General features: G+C 42.9%; 1 protein-coding gene across 4 annotated transcripts in view; it reads right to left on the bottom strand.

The window, feature by feature from the left end:
• Positions 1-20,379, bottom strand: part of DENND1A (DENN domain containing 1A) — a 593,192-nt gene that overhangs the window by 288,953 nt on the left and 283,860 nt on the right. For all 4 annotated transcript variants that reach the window (XM_083161010.1, XM_083161012.1, XM_083161011.1 and 1 more), the window contains exon 9: positions 3,858-3,968. In XM_083161010.1, coding sequence (XP_083017136.1) covers positions 3,858-3,968 — 111 coding nt within the window. The remainder of the gene's footprint in view (positions 1-3,857; positions 3,969-20,379) is intronic.

The following is a 20,379-nucleotide window of genomic DNA, read 5'->3' as shown; positions in this document are numbered from 1 at the left end:
ATACCTACAAGTCCAACCTTACACCTCAAAAATTAGATATTCCAAAGAGCTTTCTTGTGACCACTATACCATTACCCATTAGACCAGATATTTGTTCAATAGTGGTGGGTATAAACGGAGTAAGCAAATCCCGGCATAAAGGAGGTAAGAATGGAGTAGGGAAAATACTGGCCAATGGCTTTCAGCTCAAAGCCGCCCAGTGTGTACAGGTGGGTACTGCCATAGGGAAAGGCGGACGTGGGGAATGGACTTCATAGTAGCAGCTGTTTTTTTGAATTTGTGAAAGTATTGCGCAGGACTTTTGTGTTTAGGTTGGGAGCCAAATTTGTTGAGTGATATGGCCCAGTGTGTACAGCCTGGCGGTGTTGCGCAATCTCGCATCATCGCCGGGAAAGCCGTTCATCTGCTGGTATTACCAGCAGATGAGCGGCTTAGTGGATGGCTTTGCATAGCGCTGTGCTATGCAATGCCGTCTGCCCCCCACTGAAAGCGCCGGGTTGGGGGAAATAATCGTTGATGCGCGTTCCTGCATCATCGCCGGGAAAGCTGTTCATCTGCTAGTATGACCATCAAATGAGCGGCTTTGTGGATTGCTGCGCTATGCAATCGGTCCGCTGACAGCGCCATGGAGGGGTAAAGTGTGTATGCACTGAGCGGCTTTCCCCCTAGCAATGACAGGGGTCATCGCTCTCCATACAAGCTGTGCATAGTCGCCCAGTGTGTATGGACCTTTAAGCTGAGGCTGACTGACATACTGGCAAGATACATTGCTCCAGTATGTACCCAGCAGTAGGCAAGCTTTCATCTTATGTAATATAAAAAAAAAGCAGCCTAGATTTTAACCTGACCCATTTTAAGAATTGTGAGGTTGGATAGTTGTCAACAAGGTGGAATTGTGATATAGAACATTATCACAGCATACACTTTCAAAAGACTAATAGACTGTAGAACATAATTACAATGTGTGGTGTGAACCCTAAAATAAATAGCTGTGATATTTTTTACCTTTTTTAACCTCTCACATGACTATGCCAAAGCAAAAACAATCATCAAAAAAAGAGTACATCAACTTTGGTACCATTGCTGAGTGCGTTTAGGGTAGGCAGAGCCTCATCTGTTATACTCCAGCATTTTGCGTATAAGGAAAATATGGTACTCTTTACCTAGAACGGCGCCCATCGCGGTGATCGCGACATCGCGGTCAGTACATAAATGGCCGCGACGCGATGCCCGCGATCACCGCGATTTTCCCATAGGGAACAATGTTAAAAAGCCTGATTGACCGCGATTTTGCATTCAATGCCTCAATGCCCGCGATTTTCACATAGGAATCAATGTTAAATGGGCTACAGAGCCCAAATAGGCAGAATTAACCCTTAAATGTCCCCCCAATTTTTGTACGCCACCCCACGATCCACGCCAACCCGAAGCGTGGCGAGCGCAGCAAGCCCACGAAGGGGCGGCGGTACGCGTCCTCCGACCTTTTCATGCCCTACTATCCACGTCGGCGTGGAGTTGAGAATAGAATAGTGTGGCGAGCGTAGCGAGCCAGCGAGCCCGAAGCGTGGCGAGCGCAGCGAGCCCCGCGAGGGGACGCGGATACCTTCACAGGTAAACGCGTCCCCTCGCGGGCTTCACAGGTGTCCGCTTTTCGCCACGGATACCTGTGAAGCCCGCGAGGGGACGCGTATAACTGTGAAGGTATCCGCGTCCCCTCGCGGGGCTCGCTGCGCTCGCCGCGCTTCGGGCTCGGTGGCTCGCTGCGCTCGCCACACTATTCTATTCTCAACTCCACGCCGACGTGGATAGTAGGGCATGAAAAGGTCGTAGGACGCGTACCGCCGCCCCTCGCGGGCTCGCTGCGCTCGCCACGCTTCGGGTTGGCGTGGATCGTGGGGTGGCGTACAAAAATTGGGGTGACATTTAAGGGTTAATTGTGCCTATTTGGGCTCGGGTTGGCGTGGATCGTGGGGTGGCGTACAAAAATTGGGGTGACATTTAAGGGTTAATTGTGCCTATTTGGGCTCTGTAGCCCATTTAACATTGATTCCTATGTGAAAATCGCGGGCATTGAGGCATTTTAAAGTAAAATCGCGGTCAATCAGGCTTTTTAACATTGTTCCCTATGGGAAAATCGCGGTGATCGCGGGTAAACGATTTTTATGTACCCGCGATTTACCCGCGATGCCCGCGATTTTTTACCCCCGACGCCCGCGATTCTAATCGCGGGCGCCGTTCTAGGTAAAGAGTACCGAAAATATTTATAACTTATAAATATCATCTTTGTATCATTCATATAATCTTTGTGTTCTTTTATTAATTCCTATAGTCATAATTCACACTATATTGTGTGTGCGTGTGTGTGTGTGTGTGTGTGTGTGAGAGAGAGAGAGAAAGAATCTGGCTCTGGTACTACTCAGTGCTTTATCAGCAACTGACCTCACCTCACTGCCTAGTGCTCTGGTGTCACCAACAAATCCAGCCTTAAATGACGGATAGAAGGATGCACAGTAGTGGTGAAAGCATTGTCGGTCTTGGTACCGTACATACCACCACAAATGAAATGACGCACAGAAGAAGAGTTATTATTGGAGGCTAAAACAGCACAGGGAGGTATGAAGAACTTACAAAAAAGCAAGGTACAGTACATGGTTCCTGTAGCTAAAGGACAATGCAGCTACGAGTCCCGTTATACGTAATGCGTGAGCTTCATGTGACTTGGTAGCACCAAGCGTCTTTGTGTGTGACAAGTTTACACTGCTTTCCAGGGTACATATACAGTGGCAGTAACACACTAAATATAGGCAGCGTTTACGCCGTTTTGCAAATAAAGTGCTACAGTCAAACGGAGTTACATGTTATGTATAACGGGACTGGTATCGCATGGAGGATAAATGTACGTGGACACATCTGTAAGAAAAGGAACGTTGGGTGGGTTATTTGGTAAGCAGCAGGATCTAAATTGCTAGCAAAACAAGGCAAGAAAAATCATTGTGCTTTTAAATTTCAGGCATACACACTATTAGACACAGTGGGATTTGGATCCTACAAAAAAGAAAAAAGTACGGAACAGCGCTGTGCTGAATAATATATTTAAATTTATTAAAATATAACAATATTGTGGCCAACAATAGACAGACAAGACTTACAACATATAATAAAATGTTATTCATTCCCCATCTCTTAGAACCGGTTAGTATTCATGCATGCATGCTGGGATTATCACTTTTGTGTAACCAGTTAGTAGGGTTCATTTAAAGCGTCACAGTCCCCACTCAATGTGCACATTTAAAGTGGTTATATACTTAAGTATGTCTCAGTTTTGTCGCAGTGGTGGGGCTTGGCTTGCAGATACCTCGATTTTCTCTGACCATTGGTACAGTCCTAATAAGCGGTCATATCGGAGATGTGATCGTAGGTAGTGTCTAGTGGTAGCCAGATGCGTCCCCTTTGTCCTTTCTACGCGTTTCTCCGCCTGAAACACTTCTCAGCGGCTTCCTCAGGAGTTGGATCCTAAGCTTAGTAAATAAACCCCACGGTGCCTATCGCTATGTGGAGGACTTACAGGGAACAGCTACAGTATACCATAATGTTTCTTAAAAAGTTCGTTAAACCTTCTTGTTTTATATATGAATATTACATGTCCGCGTTCAATTGTCCTTTGTATTTCAATCCCCGTCAACTGGCAGACACGTTTTTTTTTCCTGGTATTTCACAGTGTATTTTGTCTCACATCCCAGTACCCACAAACTATTCAACCACAATCTGCCAATTCCATCCTGGAGATATATCCTATGTCATTATATCAGTAACAGCAACGCAAGAAGTAATAAGTAATAAATGGAAGATGAACTCACCGTGCTGAGCTTACTGCAAGAGATGAGGATCCTGCGCTCATACAACATACTGGCATAGAGGTGCAGCATGTTATTCACATCTACAGCCACAAAGTATTCCGTCAGGTTTCTCTGCAAAAAAGATTAATATTCAATTATTAGGGAAATAAAATAAGTATGTACATCCTAACTGCATTGTAGATCTGACAATGCCCAACTACATGCTATTTTAATAGTGACTAGTACTTGCACTTTATTTCTGCAGTACAACACTGAATTTGAGGGTTTCTGATGCTGCTTTCAGACTGCAAAACTGGCTTTGACCAGGTATTTTAAAACTTATCTAAAAACAGGTCTGCCAGCTAAAACCCCTTTCACACCGCATGTCTTTAAACGGTATTTCAATGCAGTTTTTGTTCCTTCACAACACTGAACCCGTTTTAACCCATAGAAAACAGTGGATGAAAAAAAACGGGTCTGAAACGGGTGGAACCCTACTTTATTACCATTTAGAAATACCAGTTCAATAGAACCGGTAAATTCACTCTGCACCTTTCAGACTGCACAAATTACCATTTTAAAACGGTAAAAAAACCAGCAAAATAACGGGTAAAAGAGCGGTCTGAAAGGGACATTATTAACTCTATATCACGCCATCGCAAGAAAGCACTCTTTGAAAGCATTCTGTAATGTACACCCCTTTACACCTCCACAATAATCACAGTTATCGAACGATAAAGCTAAGTCATGGCTCAGTGGAAAAGGGTCCTAAATAATATCCAATGTCCACTTACCCCGGGAACCAAACTGGGGTTGAACTTGTGAAGGACCCCCATTAAAAGCATAGGATGAGCCAGATTACCCACACATAAGCACCGGCAGAACAGAAAGACTATACTCCTGTGTAATATAAATGGCACCATACTGGGACTAACCCAAGACTTCTGCTCTGTTACTCCCAGTTCTAGCCTCTTGTATTGGGTGAATACAAAGACATGACTGTATTTTTTTGGTACTCTTTACCTAGAAGGGCGCCCACGATTTTTATCGTGGGCATCGTTAGGAAAAAAAAATTGCGTCGGTCGCATCGCATGCGATGCGACCGACGCGATGACCGCGATTTCATATAGGGAACAATGTTAAATGTCCCAATTGACCCGATTTTCCATAGGAAACAATGTTAAATGGCCCACAGAGGCCAAATAGGCACCCTGAAGTGTGAAATGGCCCCCCCAATTGTTAACGCCAACCCACGATCAACGTCAACCCGAAGCGTGGCGAGCGCAGCGAGCCCACGTGGGGCGGCGGTACGCGTCCTACAACCTTTTCATACCCCCACTATCCACGTTGGCGTGGAGTTGAGAATAGAAAGTGTGGCGAGCGCAGCGAGCCACCGCGCCCGAAGCGTGGCGAGCGCAGCGAGCCCCGCGAGGGGACGCGGACAGCTGTGAAGCCCGCAAGGGGACGCGTATACCTGTAAAGGTGTCCGCGTCCCCTCGCTGCGCTCGCCACACTTTCTATTCTCAACTCCACGCCGACGTGGATAGTGGGGGTATGAAAAGGTCGTAGGACTCGTGCCGCTGCGCTCGCCAAGCTTCGGGTTGAGGTTGATCGTGGGGTGGCGTTAACAATTGGGGGGGCCATTTCACACTTCAGGGTGCCTATTTGGCCTCTGTGGGCCATTTAACATTGTTCCCTATGGAAAATCGGGTCAATTGGGACATTTAACATTGTTCCCTATGGGAAATCGCGGTCATCGCGTCGGTCGCATCGCATGCGATTTTTTATTACATGCGATGCCCGCGATGGCCGCCCTTCTAGGTAAAGAGTACCATTTTTTTTTCCGATACATCTTATGGGTATAACAGTAGGACAGACAGGACACGAGATAGGAAGATTAAAGACGTTTTTGAATTATGATTCTAGAGATGAATATTACACATACCATGAGACTGCCTGAACAATCAAATCAATCGGTAGACGAGATAAACCTATAATCACAAATGACAAAACTGCTCCTTTCCGACTTCAGATACATGACGTGAAGATATGATACCTAGAGTAAACTATTATGCTTGGAAAAGTTTAAGGCCAACAAATAAGAGGAAGACCAGCTGAGAGAAGGCTTGATACCATCACAACAACTATGAACAACACACTATCAACACTGAGAAACTTGACTGGAGATCGAAATGTGTTTGAAGCAGCTGAAGGGTCACCAGAAGTCAGCATCGACTTGACAGCACTTAACAACAACAAAAATATATATTTCTAGCCTTGATGAGGTAAATGAAGTTGCACTGAACAAGCTTACGTATTAATCCGCAGAATTAAAAGACGAAAAGTATAGCCCCTAACTCTCTTAGCAAGAGTACATGAAACCAGAATTATAATAAGGGTATGTAGTCCCCATGCTAATGCTGACCCAAAGCTCAACAGCAGCAGTAGCAGTGGGTTTAAACAAAAAAAGATCAGCTTTACATCTGTAAACACAATCATATATATCAACCAAACCCCTTCTTTTTCGCGCTAAATTCTGAAAGATTATTAGTTTGCTGCCTGTTTCCACAATACCCCTGTTGGCTAGGGGGAGTTAGAAAAGATACTAAAACAAGTGTGGAATGGCGCACTTCTCAACTTCAGTCCATAATATGATAAACAAAGTCCATACCTCAGTGTTATTCTCTTTATTAAGAGTCTTTTAAATCAAAACGTGCTGTTTCCGACGCGTTTCGCTCAACAAGGGGATTCCTCAGGGGTATCAGCTTTATAGAATAACGTTGTAGTAAAACTATAAACAAGGTGGAAAGTGTGCAATTCTTTCCTCTAAGCCGAAAAAGAAGGGCACCCAGCCAATGCTACTGGTCACTTGGATACGTGAATTCTTGCTGAGCCAGACAAGTGAACACTTTTCCAGGTCACCAATTGTATGGTGGGTGTGGGGGGAGCTGACATCAATGGATGTCAGTTGTCGCTGGATGTCAGTTGTCAGCCCACTTCCTCCTGAGTGTGCACACATATCTAAGTGACCTGAGAGTCACTAAGATATGTGTGCACCTTCACCATCATTCACTGGTCAGCAACCATCGAATGATGGAGGTGGTTCCCCTTAGTCTGCAAATGGATGTCGCCAGTGTGGGCGAACCAACCAGATAACCCCCTAAATGTTGATTGCAGGCTTATAACCAACTGAACCTCTTTATTTATTTCTTCCTGTGCTAATGTGCAATTGAAAAACTATTTAAAAAATGGAGCCTAATTCCGCACGGATCGCTAGATAGAGAAAAAGAAGTTGCCTGCAATAAAAAAAAAGTTGCCACAAAGAAAAAAAAAGAATATCCTCCCCTTGCAAAATTGCAAATGCATCGCACAAAAAGGACACAATTGCAGAAACCAAACCATCTAACAGTTTTTCAATTTGAGGAAATCCAGGGATTCCACTAACCTGGTAAAGAGCCAGGCTGAAGTGGCCGTTACTTACATCAGCCAAAAACCACGTTGGCGCGTCTACGAATTCAAAAACACAACCAGAAAACGCCACGTTTCCTACCCTAAACATTGGATTCCTGTCAATCAATCAAACTACAACTACTATGCGTAGAAAAAATTATTTGCAAAATGCTGTACATGTGCAATGTGAATGGATCGCAATTTCTCTGATTAGCGACCCATGCTGATCTAGGCCCATGGAATGGCCCCGTTTCCATACAAGTGGATTTGTCATAGTATCTATAAATACTGTAAATGAAATCTATAACTTGCTAATGACTTGGGGTTTCCTGGGTAAGGGGTTTGGAGTACTATCCTTAGGGGAGAATTAATTTGCATGTGAGAACCTGTTTTGTGTGAAAAGTTAATTTTTTTTTGTAAAAAGTGGTCATCACAAAATTCAATTGCAGGTGAAGTTCACAGGCGATAATTCTTAATAGACTTTAACCCTTTATGTACTTTTGAATGCTTCTGGGGTATCCCAGCAATAATAAAGTAGGTGAATGAGTCCCTAAGTACCCTCATATATATATAGATATATATCTATAGATATATATCTATATATATCACCACAAGAGTGTTATATAGCGCCCAGTATCTTTTTGTCTTTCCTTAACTTAAAACATCCATGGACACAATTTCACAAATATATGAAACATTTATTAAAAATACACTTTAAAAAAAAAAATTTCAAAACAGTTCCTTGTCAGAGGATTTTCTTTAGATAATGGATGTAAATAATAATAGCCCGACGCATTTCGTCTTGCTAAGAGACTTCATCAGGGGTGCTTTACATAAATCAATTTATTTAGGATTCTGATATTGATTGGGTATTCGTACACGTATATATAAATCCGACTTCAAATCAGAACTGCAATTCTGACTTTATTCTCCAATAGGTAAATAATTGTGTAATCCTTTGGGATTAGATCCAATTTTATATATATATATATATATATATATATATATATATAATTTGTTCATTTGCATTTTTAATACATTCTGGCTCATACACCAAAGCAAACGCAGACATACCTCTGTCTGCTCAGGGCGGGTGAATGATATCACATAGTGCCAGTGCCCACCCCCAATTTGTCGATAAACTATTCAAATGAAAATTAAGTCCAGGCTTACTTTTCACAACAAAACAGAGAAAAAATTAATTTGATGGTTATTAACCATCAAATTACTTTTCCTCTCTGTGGGCACAAGCGTACAAATGCACTTGCAGCGTATCGCGGGTATTCGGGAGGTCATGTTTTTGTCGGGATGGCGTTTATCTACTCGTAGGCATCGAACATAGAGAGCAGGTCAAAATTTGGCCGTTATATCAGAACCACTGTGCACCCTCCCTAATCATTGATTAGACACAGAAATGTTTCATTCTTTATTTACCTAATAATTACCATACTTTTGGGGTGAAAATATGCAAATGAAGGGAAATGAGATCATTGAGGTGGGACAGGTATATGGTGGTACCGTATGAATGGGACAAGCATTTATAAGGTTGCTGGTGGTTGTCAAAGGTGTTTTTTCTTTTAGATTTTTCAAAAAATTGAACAAATATATACTTACTGTCGTATTTATAAACTTCTACGTTAAGTTAAAACCAGCAAGAATTAACAGGTGAAACACACATTTTCTCATTGGATTGCACAATAAGTTAACACTTGCATAAAGTTGTTGAAAATGAATGGATGATATTCGCGATAAGTTCCCCCTACAGTATACATATTGGGTTTACCGACAACCGTCCTGGGATTAGCAGCACTTCTTCTCACAGCACCTATCGGCAGAGGTCCTGAGAATAACTGCAATTTCTGTGATTGCAGCTTTTTATTAGTCCGGTGGTCACAGCAACCGTAATGCAGCAGGTTAAAGTCTTGGTGGCATGTGGGGATATGTACAGAGGTGTAATTGGCATAAGTGGAGATCTGAGTGGCATGTGGGTAAGGTGCAGCGGTCTGAGTGGCATTTACATCTGAGTCTATAACACCTACCATTTAGCTACAAGACATAACTGATACACATAGCAGCCCACAGGACTCCATACAGTTTTATTTCTCAAGGCGAAGCGTTAAATAAATAACACAGAAACCATGAATATTTCAAAAGTGTAATCCATAGTCAACAGCTGTTATTAATATACACTGAAAATTATTTAAAAACTCTGTGGTCATGTTATAAGTGTACAGGGTAATGACATCAGATACAGGAATTTGGTTCTGAAAACAATCTATTTAAAATGGAAATGATCATAAAATATAAAACAGAACTATTTGGCAAAGGACAAGGCTTGCTAATATAACAGAGAAGAAAGTAGTGGTGGGAACATTTAAGAAAATGCAGCAGAAAATAATAGATTATATATATGAAACAAAAGGTATTCAGAGTTGGTACTAGAGTGAGAGTTGTTCAGACATATCCGTGAGCTGCAGAATGTTCTGGTCGGATTTTGACGTTTCATATGAAACCCATACATATCGCTGTAGTTTACCAAGCAGCATGATAGTCAGTAGTATTTTATGAAAAAAAAAAAACTATGGGGGAAATGTAATAGGGTGAGAGAATCAGAAAGTGAGAGATTTGGTAAGAAATCTCCAGTTTTTATTAAAGCGGCAATCATTTAGACAGCAAAATCAAACTGGTTTTGCAGTGAAAATGATGACCACTTTATAAAAAAAAACTGGAAATTTCTTACCAAATCGGGACACCCTAATAGGGTGAGAGAATCAGATTGAGAGATTTGGTAAGAAATGTCCAGTTTTTTTTTTTTTTTAAAGCGGCAATCTTTTACACTGCAAAACCAGTTTAATTTTGCCGTGTAAATGATTGCCGCTTTATAAAAATTAAATAAATATACTGTTTATTACAAGATAAGGAATTAGTGCCAAAATCAAAAATAAAAACAAGTTACTTAACTAACTTATTTTTGATTAACTATCTCAAAGTGTACTTTGTAAGTATTAATATGTTTAGTCTATCTACATATATTTAGCTGTAATAGGAATAATAAGCTGTAAAAAAAAATATTTTGAAATATTTATATAATAAATAAAAGCCTAAAATTTTTAATAATAGAAAATGTTAAAACGTGGTTGGATTCAGGTGTCTAATTCAAGTTTTAAATGTATTTTTTACTCTAAACATTTAAAAAAAAAAATTGTTTTACCAAAAAAAAAAACGGTTTAACCCCCCAAAAAGTGGGTTTCGTTTTTTTTCAACCCTGACCACTAATCATGGCTAGTCGCCCTGGACCAGATGCAGCAAAACAGGCCCAAACCATGACACCACAACCATGTCTCATAGATGGAATGTGGTTTTTATGCTGGAATGCAGTATTCTTTCTCCAAATATAACGCTTCTCATTTAAACCAAAACACTTTATTTTGATCTCATCTGTCCACAAAACATTGTTCCAGTAGCCATCTGGCTTGTCCAGGTGATCTTTGGCAAACTGCAGATGGATAGCAATGTTCTTTTTGGAGAGCTGTGGCTTTCTCCTCACAATTCTGCCATGTACACCACTGTTGTACAGTGTGATGGTGGACTCATGATCATTAATATTAGCTGATGTAAGACCGGTCTTTAGTCACTTAGAGGTTACTCTGGGTGCCTTTGTGATCTTGTAAACTTTTAGACGCCTTGCTCTTGGCATGACCTTTGTTGGTTGACCACTTTTGGGAACAGTAATAATGGTCTGGAATTTCTTTAACTTGTACACAATCTGCCTGACTGTTGATTGGTGGAATCCAGACTCTTTAGATATAGTTGTGTAATCTTTTCCAGTCTAATGAACATAAAAACTCTTCTTCTGAGGTCTTCAGAAGTCTCCTATTTCATGGCATGAGACACTTTCACAAATGCGTTCAGGTTTTCGGGCACCCGCGTGTTCAGGCACGAGCAGCCCTTAACTTCCGGGGGTGTGCTCGGCGATGGCAGAAGGGGTCGGAGGGGAGTGATCGGCTGCTGCAGCAGCAAGGAGTGCCCGGCGTACGACTGTACGTACCACCGAAGCATTTAATCAAACATGTTGAAGATTTTGGGAGCAAATGACTGAATTGTAAATTACATTTGTTCCCATCCAGTACCAGATTTTTGACTTTTATTCCATCCAACCAGCTATTTGCATGATTGGATACAAATTGGTTTGATGTATGGTCAGCATTATAGTTTCCATAGTTATTAAATTAAAAAGCATAACACTTATATGACCTTTAGGGAGACATCCAATTAGTAACGATAAATCATCGGGTGTGAAACAAATCAGGGTTGCTTGCTCTTTTCCCCAATTATTATACAATTTATTTTTACAGGAATCCACTTAGATCAATCACCCATAAAAAAAAAATGCAGGTTCTATACCCAACCCCTCTGGCATTCACTTAACCACTTTTCTCACACACACACACACACACACACACACACACATACACAGGGCCGGCGCCACCACCAGCAGCTATACAGTCCCGGCAGGGAACAACAGGTGAGCCGTACCCCAGCGCCCCCCTCGAGCTCTCCCGTGGATCTGATAGGTGGGTGGAGCCCGCAACTCCCGTGCCGTTCAGCAGCAATCTGCGGGGGAGGGAATGATGTGCGGGCTGCACAGCAAGGTATGTCCTGTCCCCGCCTCCCACAGCTGCTTTGTGCTCTCTCCTCGGCTGTACTGCGGCTGTACTGAGAAGCGCTAGGGGGGAGGTAGAGGGCTCCTGCGGTGGTGCTGAAAATGCTGGAGGGAATGATGTGCGGGCTGCATAGTGAGGTACGATGTCCTATCCCTGCCGCCCACAGCTGCTTTGAGCTCTCTTCCTGGCTGTGCTGAGAAGCGCCGGGGAGAGAGAGGTCAACTACAGAGACCTGATTGATATGAAGTCCCGGAGGGGGGAGAGGGCTCCAGCACCTTCTGAAGAAAGCTGGGGGGTAGGAGTCCCCGGCTATATTGAGGTGAGGGGTGGGGGGGTGGGGAGAGAAGTGTCTCCCACGACTAGGTGGGCTGGGGTGGTGGTGGGGGGGCCACGATTCAGAAGTTTTGCCTAGGGTGCTGAGATGGCTCGCACCGGCCCTGCACACACACACACACACACACACACTGACTGTACGGACCATCAAAGGGTGACTACTGATTCCATGGCTGCAAGCTCCACAGGGGAGGGATTCCTGCTGCCCACGGCTGCAAGCTTAACACAAGCACCTGCTGCTGCTCAGCACTGACAGTGATACCTCCAATCACGTCTGCCCAACTGACAGGGGCAATTCATCTGCAACTTATGAAGGTGACTTCTTCAGACCATTATTGTTGTCAGGACAACTGAAACCACACCGTACAGTATATAAACAAGTTGAACCTTAACATAATGAATTATCTTAGGGCTATTGCTGATGCGAATACATTTACTTGGCCGTTCTTTGTTTTAGGTTTGCTTACCACGTATCACGGATGCATAGCAGATGAACTCTGAAGTTTTTAGCTGATCCTTATATTGTTTTTTTTGGCATTGGTATCTTTTTTCCAAATATACAGGTTCAAGCAGCGAGTGAAATAGTGGACAGGTAGTGAAGTTGATCATAGAAACCAATCAGCTTACATCTATAATTGTAAAGAACGTATTTTATAAATGCTACCTTGCAGCTGTTTGGTTGCCATGGACAATGTCTGCACTGGTCCACTTCGCCACTGATTGCACTGCTTGATACCTCAACCCAGTAGTCTCTTTTTTCAGACTTTGCACAAGGGGTACAAGTAAGTACCCGTTTTTAACTTTTATGTTCACAAAAAACACAAGTTACAGGGCAATGTATGCAGTCTGGTATATTTTTCCCTGAAATGATATCGTCTTTGTGTGATAAATGCTTTTTTTATTTTGCAGCCAAGGTTTCGGATATTTATACAAATGGTTGTACTTTGTGCAATCATCGCGTGCCCATTACCTGCAGATTGGGCAGTCCTGTACCATGCTATGTCTCTGGGAGGTAAGGAATGTTCCTGTATGTGCCAGGGAATCAAGATCACTCTTCAAGATACTGCTGGTAAACAAAATTTCCTTGGGTGTCTATGAAATGCCCATGAAACTAACTGGTTTAATATTTTGCTTAGTTTGTACTCAATCTGTAAAGTGAACAAACTTTGTTGTACACAGTGTTGATGTATTTGTGTCTGATTTCTAGACCAGTTCTTTCTAAAGACTTGGCATAATCCTTTGTTCCAGTAGTTTACCTATGATTTTTGTTCCAGTAGTTTACCTATATTTTTTGTTCCAGTAGTTTACCTATATTTTTTGTTCCAGTAGTTTACCTATATTTTTCATTTACGGCTCCTGTAGATACGCTAAACATAACAGTGTACTTTACTGTTTTACCATTAGGTATTGCAAGACAATTTTGGTACTCTTTACCTAGATGGGCGCCCGCGATTGAAATCGCGGGCGTCGGGGGTAAAAATCGCGGGCATCGCGGCCATCGCGGGTAAATCGCGGGTACATAAAAATCTGCTACCCGCGATGACCGCGATTTTCCCATAGGGAACAATGTTAAAAACGCTGATTGAGCGCGATTTGCATGTAAAATGCCTCAATGCCCGCGATTTGGCCATAGGAATCAATGTTAAATGGACCACAGAGGCCAAATAGGCACAATTAACCCTTAAAATGTCCCCCCAAATTTTTAACGCCACCCCACGATCCACGCCAACCCGAAGCGTGGCGAGCGCAGCGAGCCCGCGAGGGGCGGCGGTACGCGTCCTACGACCTTTTCATGCCCTACTATCCACTAGGGCGTGGAGTGAGAATAGAATAGTGTGGCGAGCGCAGCGAGACACCGAGCCCGAAGCGTGGCGAGCGCAGCGAGCCCCGCGATGGGACGCGGATACCTTCACAGGTAAACGCGTCCCCTCGCGGGCTTCACAGGTGTCCGCGTCGCCATGGACACCTGGGAAGCCCGCGAGGGGACGCGTATAACTGTGAAGGTATCCGCGTCCCCTCGCGGGGCTCGCTGCGCTCGCCACGCTTCGGGCTCGGTGGCTCGCTGCGCTCGCCACACTATTCTATTCTCACTCCACGCCCTAGTGGATAGTAGGGCATGAAAAGGTCGGAGGACGCGTACCGCTGCGCTCGCCACGCTTCGGGTTGGCGTGGATCGTGGTGTGGCGTTAAAAATTTGGGGGGACATTTAAGGGTTAATTGTGGTTATTTGGGCTCTGTGGCCCATTTAACATTGATTCCTATGGCCAAATCGGGTCCATTGAGGCATTGAACAGTAAAATCGTGTACATCGGGCCTTTTAACATTGATTCCTATGGCAAATCGGGAGCATCGCGTCGCGGGCATCGCGGGTACATTTATGGCCAGCCGCGACGCGACCGACGCGATTTCCATGTTTAACATGGGTTTCAATGGGAAATCGCGGGAATCGCGTCGGTCGCGTCGCGGCCAGACATAAATGTACCCGCGATCACCACGACGGGCGCCCATCTATGTAAAGAGTACCACAATTTTAGATGTAGAAATAGGTGTAGTGAACCAACATCAGAGCTGTGTAACTGCTTAAAAATGTATGGTTATCTATTGCTAGGACATGGAAGGCCTCTGAGGGACCGTAAACTGTGGCTTGGCTGTCACTGGTTAATCTTACTGTAAAACATGACAAATATGTATATGCTATTTGAAAGGCTGAGTTTAAGATTCAGCCAGATATGCTAGATCACCTGTAAGGGGGACCATCTCCCCAGCTTAATATTTCACTTGTTTATTCTGGAAGATCGTAGTGTTTTAATGTGTTATCTCAGTGATTCTTTTCCCCTTTTTTAATTATTTATTTATTTTTTATCAGTATTTTAAGTTAGATTTTGATGTTACAAATATGATAATGTGAAGTTTCTGATTGTCACTACTGTTTTGATATAACCATTATGTCTAGGAGTATTAACAATTCTGATTTGTCTGTGTTAATTCTATTTTTTTTCTCCTTTAGTTGATTGTAGTTGTTGTTAAATTGTAAATGCACAATTAATAATTCAATCAATCAAAATTACTTAACCCCTTCCTGACAGAGCCAGTTTTTGCGTTCCTGACAGAGCCCTTTTTTTCAAATCTGACATGTCTCACTTAAGTGGGGATAACTTTTTTTTGCTTTTACTTATCCCAGTGATTTTGAGATTGTTTTTTCGTGACACATTGTACTTCAAATTAGTGGTAAATTTGGGTCGATACAGTCTGTGTTTTTTTGTGAAAAATACCAAAATATCGTGAAAAAATGGAAAATTTAGCGATTTGCAAAATGTTAAATTTTCTGCTTGTGAGACAAATAATCTTACCACTCAAAATAGTGAATAACTAACATAGACCATATGTCTACTTTATGTTGACATCATTATTTCAACTTCCTTTTAATTTTTTGGGACACTAGGAGGCTTACAATATGAATAGCAAATTCTCAAATTTTCAAGAAAATTTCAAACACTGATTTTTTTAGGGACCAGTTCAGTTCTGATGTGACTTTGAGGGACTTGTATGTGAGACACCCCCATAAATGATGCCATTTCAAAAACTGCACCCCTCACAGTATTCAAAACAGCATTTTGGAAGTTTGTTAACCCTTTAGGTGTTTCACAGGAATTAAAACAAAGTGTAGGTGAAATTTCAAAATTTCTTTTTTTTTGCAGATTTGCAATTTTAATACATTTTTCTAAGGAACACAGTACATTTTACTAGAGAAATGTGACTGAAAATTGATTCCCCCAATTCTTTTGTTTTCATAAATATCCTATATGTGGCCCTAGTGTGCACGGTGACCAAACCACAGGCTTCATAATAGAAGGAGCACCTACTTGATTTTGGAGCCTCCTTTTTATGAGATTATTTTTTAGGCACCATGTAGGTTTCTAGGCACCATAAGATGCTAAAAGTTAGGAACCCCCCCACAAGTGACCCCATTTTGCAAACTACACCCCTCAGGGAATTCATCTAGGGGTATAGTGTACATTTCAAACCCCCAGGGGTTTCACCAATTGTGGTACAACTGGGCAGTGAAAATGAAAAATTATTTTTTTTACACAAAAATACAGTTCTGGCTCCAAATTTGTCATTTTCAGAAGGTATGAAGGAGACAAAGCACCCCAAAATCTGTGCCCCAATTTCTCCCGAGTACGGCAATGCCTCACATGTGACCAAAAAATACCAGTTGGGTGCATGGCAGGACTCAGAAGGGAAGGAGTGATTTTTGGATTTTGCAGCTCAGATTCTGGTGGAATTTTGGTGGGTGCTATGTCGCATTAGCAAGACCCCCAAAGCACCAATACAGTGGAACCCCCCCACAAGTGACCCCATTTTGCAAAGTACACCCCTCAGGGAATTCATCTAGGGGTATAGTGTACATTTCAAACCCCCAGGGGTTTCACCAATTTTGATACAAGTGGGCAGTGAAAATGAAAAATTACATTTTTTTACACAAAAATGCAGTTCTGGCTCAAAATTTTTCATTTTCAGAAGGTATGAAGGAGAAAAAGCACCCCAAAATATGTGCCCCAATTTCTCCCGAGTACGGAAATGCCTCACATGTGACCAAAAAATACCAGTTGGGTGCATGGCAGGACTCAGAACGGAAGGAGTGATTTTTGGATTTTGCGGCTCAGATTCTGGTGGAATTTTGGTGGGTGCTATGTCGCATTAGCAAGACCCCCCAAGCACCAATACAGTGGAACCCCCCCACAAGTCACCCCATTTTGAAAACTACACCCCTCAGGGAATTCATCTAGGGGTATAGTGTACATTTCAAACCCCCAGGGGTTTCACCAATTTTGATACAAGTGGGCAGTGAAAATGAAAAATTACATTTTTTACACAAAAATGCAGTTCTGGCTCGAAATTTTTCATTTTCAGAAGGTATGAAGGAGAAAAAGCACCCCAAATTCTGTGCCCCAATTTCTCCCGAGTACGGCAATGCCTCACATGTGACCAAAAAATACCAGTTGGGTGCATGGCAGGACTCAGAACGGAAGGAGTGATTTTTGGATTTTGCAGCTCAGATTCTGGTGGAATTTTGGTGGGTGCTATGTCGCATTAGCAAGACCCCCCAAGCACCAATACAGTGGAACCCCCCCACAAGTCACCCCATTTTGAAAACTACACCCCTCAGGGAATTCATCTAGGGGTATAGTGTACATTTCAAACCCCCAGGGGTTTCACCAATTTTGATACAAGTGGGCAGTGAAAATGAAAAATTACATTTTTTTACACAAAAATGCAGTTCTGGCTCAAAATTTTTCATTTTCAGAAGGTATGAAGGAGAAAAAGCACCCCAAAATCTGTGCCCCAATTTCTCCCGAGTACGGAAATGCCTCACATGTGACCAAAAAATACCAGTTGGGTGCATGGCAGGACTCAGAACGGAAGGAGTGATTTTTGGATTTTGCAGCACAGATTTTGGTGGAATGAATGGTGGGTGCTATGTTGCACCAATACAGTGGAACCCCCCCACAAGTCACCCCATTTTGCAAAGTACACCCCTCAGGGAATTCATCTAGGGGTATAGTGTACATTTCAAACCCCCAGGGGTTTCACCAATTTTGATACAAGTGGGCAGTGAAAATGAAAAATTACATTTTTTTACACAAAAATGCAGTTCTGGCTCAAAATTTTTCATTTTCAGAAGGTATGAAGGAGACAAAGCACCCCAAAATCTGTGCCCCAATTTCTCCCGAGTACGGCAATGCCTCACATGTGACCAAAAAATACCATTTGGGTGCATGGCAGGACTCAGAAGGGAAGGAGTGATTTTTGGATTTTGCAGCTCAGATTCTGGTGGAATTTTGGTGGGTGCTATGTCGCATTAGCAAGACCCCCCAAGCACCAATACAGTGGAACCCCCCCACAAGTGACCCCATTTTGCAAACTACACCCCTCAGGGAATTCATCTAGGGGTATAGTGTACATTTCAAACCCCCAGGGGTTTCACCAATTTTGATACAAGTGGGCAGTGAACATGAAAAATTACATTTTTTACACAAAAATGCAGTTCTGGCTCAAAATTTTTCATTTTCAGAAGGTATGAAGGAGAAAAAGCACCCCAAAATCTGTGCCCCAATTTCTCCCGAGTACGGCAATGCCTCACATGTGACCAAAAAATACCAGTTGGGTGCATGGCAGGACTCAAAAGGGAAGGAGTGATTTTTGGATTTTGCAGCTCAGATTCTGGTGGAATTTTGGTGGGTGCTATGTCGCATTAGCAAGACCCCCCAAGCACCAATACAGTGGAACCCCCCACAAGTGACCCCATTTTGCAAACTACACCCCTCAGGGAATTCATCTAGGGGTATAGTGTACATTTAAAACCCCCAGGGGTTTCACCAATTTTGATACAAGTGGGCAGTGAAAATGAAAAATTACATTTTTTACACAAAAATGCAGTTCTGGCTCAAAATTTTTCATTTTCAGAAGGTATGAAGGAGAAAAAGCACCCCAAAATCTGTGCCCCAATTTCTTCCGAGTACGGCAATGCCTCACATGTGACCAAAAAATACCAGTTGGGTGCATGGCAGGACTCAGAAGGGAAGGAGTGATTTTGGGATTTTGCAGCACAGATTCTGGTGGAATGAATGGTGGGTGCTATGTTGCACCAATACAGTGGAACCCCCCCACAAGTCACCCCATTTTGCAAACTACACCCCTCAGGGAATTCATCTAGGGGTATAGTGTACATTTCAAACCCCCAGGGGTTTCACCAATTTTGATACAAGTGGGCAGTGAAAATGAAAAATTACATTTTTTTACACAAAAATGCAGTTCTGGCTCAAAATTTTTCATTTTCAGAAGGAATGAAGGAGACAAAGCACCCCAAAATCTGTGCCCCAATTTCTCCCGAGTACGGCAATGCCTCAAGTGTGACCAAAAAGTGGCAGGACTCAGAAGGGAAGGAGTGATATTTGGATTTTGCAGCACAAATTCTGGTGGAATGATGGTGGGTGCTATGTCGCATTAGCAAGACCCCCAAAGCACCAATACAGTGGAACCCCCCCACAAGTGACCCCATTTTGCAAACTACACTCCTCAGGGAATTCATCTAGGGGTATAGTGTACATTTCAAACCCCCAGGGGTTTCACCAATTTTGATAAAACTGGGCAGTGAACATGAAAAATTACATTTTTTTACACAAAAATGCAGTTCTGGCTCAAAATTTTTCATTTTCACAAGGAATGAAGGAGACAAAGCACCCCAAAATCTGTGCCCCAATTTCTCCCGAGTACGGCAATGCCTCACATGTGACCAAAAAATACCAGTTGGGTGCATGGCAGGACTCAGAAGGGAAGGAGTGATTTTTGGATTTTGCGGCTCAGATTCTGGTGGAATGAATGGTGGGTGCTATGTGGCATTAGCAAGACCCCCGAAGCACGGTGAAATTATGAACCTAATATTCCATAGATGTGTGGTATATTTTAAAACACTCCTTTATACATAGGCCGGGTTTGTCGGGGCAAGTGTCACACTGGAAAATAGTTTGCTTTCTTATTCCCTTTTTATAGCAAACTTTGCACCTTTTTTGTGTCCTGCCCTTTTTTCCAGTGGAGGGGATTTCATCAGGAAAATGCTGCCCTGGTACAATACGGGGGCCAGTACTAGAAGTACTGGGGCCCTCTGCCTGCTGGTTCCCAAATATTAGGCCCTTTATGACTTCCTCTTGAAAGTGCATAAATGTCCCCCTCTGGCCGGTAGAACGGAATAGCACGTAAGCGTTATACAGTGCCATCTGGATGATATACACGGCCACCTTCTTGTACCAGATTTTTGTTTTCCGCAGGGCACTGTACGGCTTCAGTACCTGATCTGAAAGATCCACTCCGCCCATGTACCTATTGTAATCCAGGATACAATTAGGTTTTGAGGTGTGGGTACTGGTACCTCGTACAGGGACGGAGGTGGTACTGTCTCCGTGAATTGTTGTCAGTATAAGGACATCCCTCTTGTCCTTATATTTGACCAACAACATATTTTCGTTGCATATTCCCCTGCTTTCACCCCTTCTCATTACTTGGGCAATGTGCGTTTTTGGGAGGCCTCTTTGGTT

The sequence above is a fragment of the Crinia signifera genome, chromosome 9 (assembly GCF_055691185.1).
Source record: "Crinia signifera chromosome 9, ASM5569118v1, whole genome shotgun sequence".
Lineage (NCBI taxonomy): Eukaryota > Metazoa > Chordata > Amphibia > Anura > Myobatrachidae > Crinia > Crinia signifera.
This window is presented reverse-complemented; position numbering and strand designations above follow the sequence as displayed.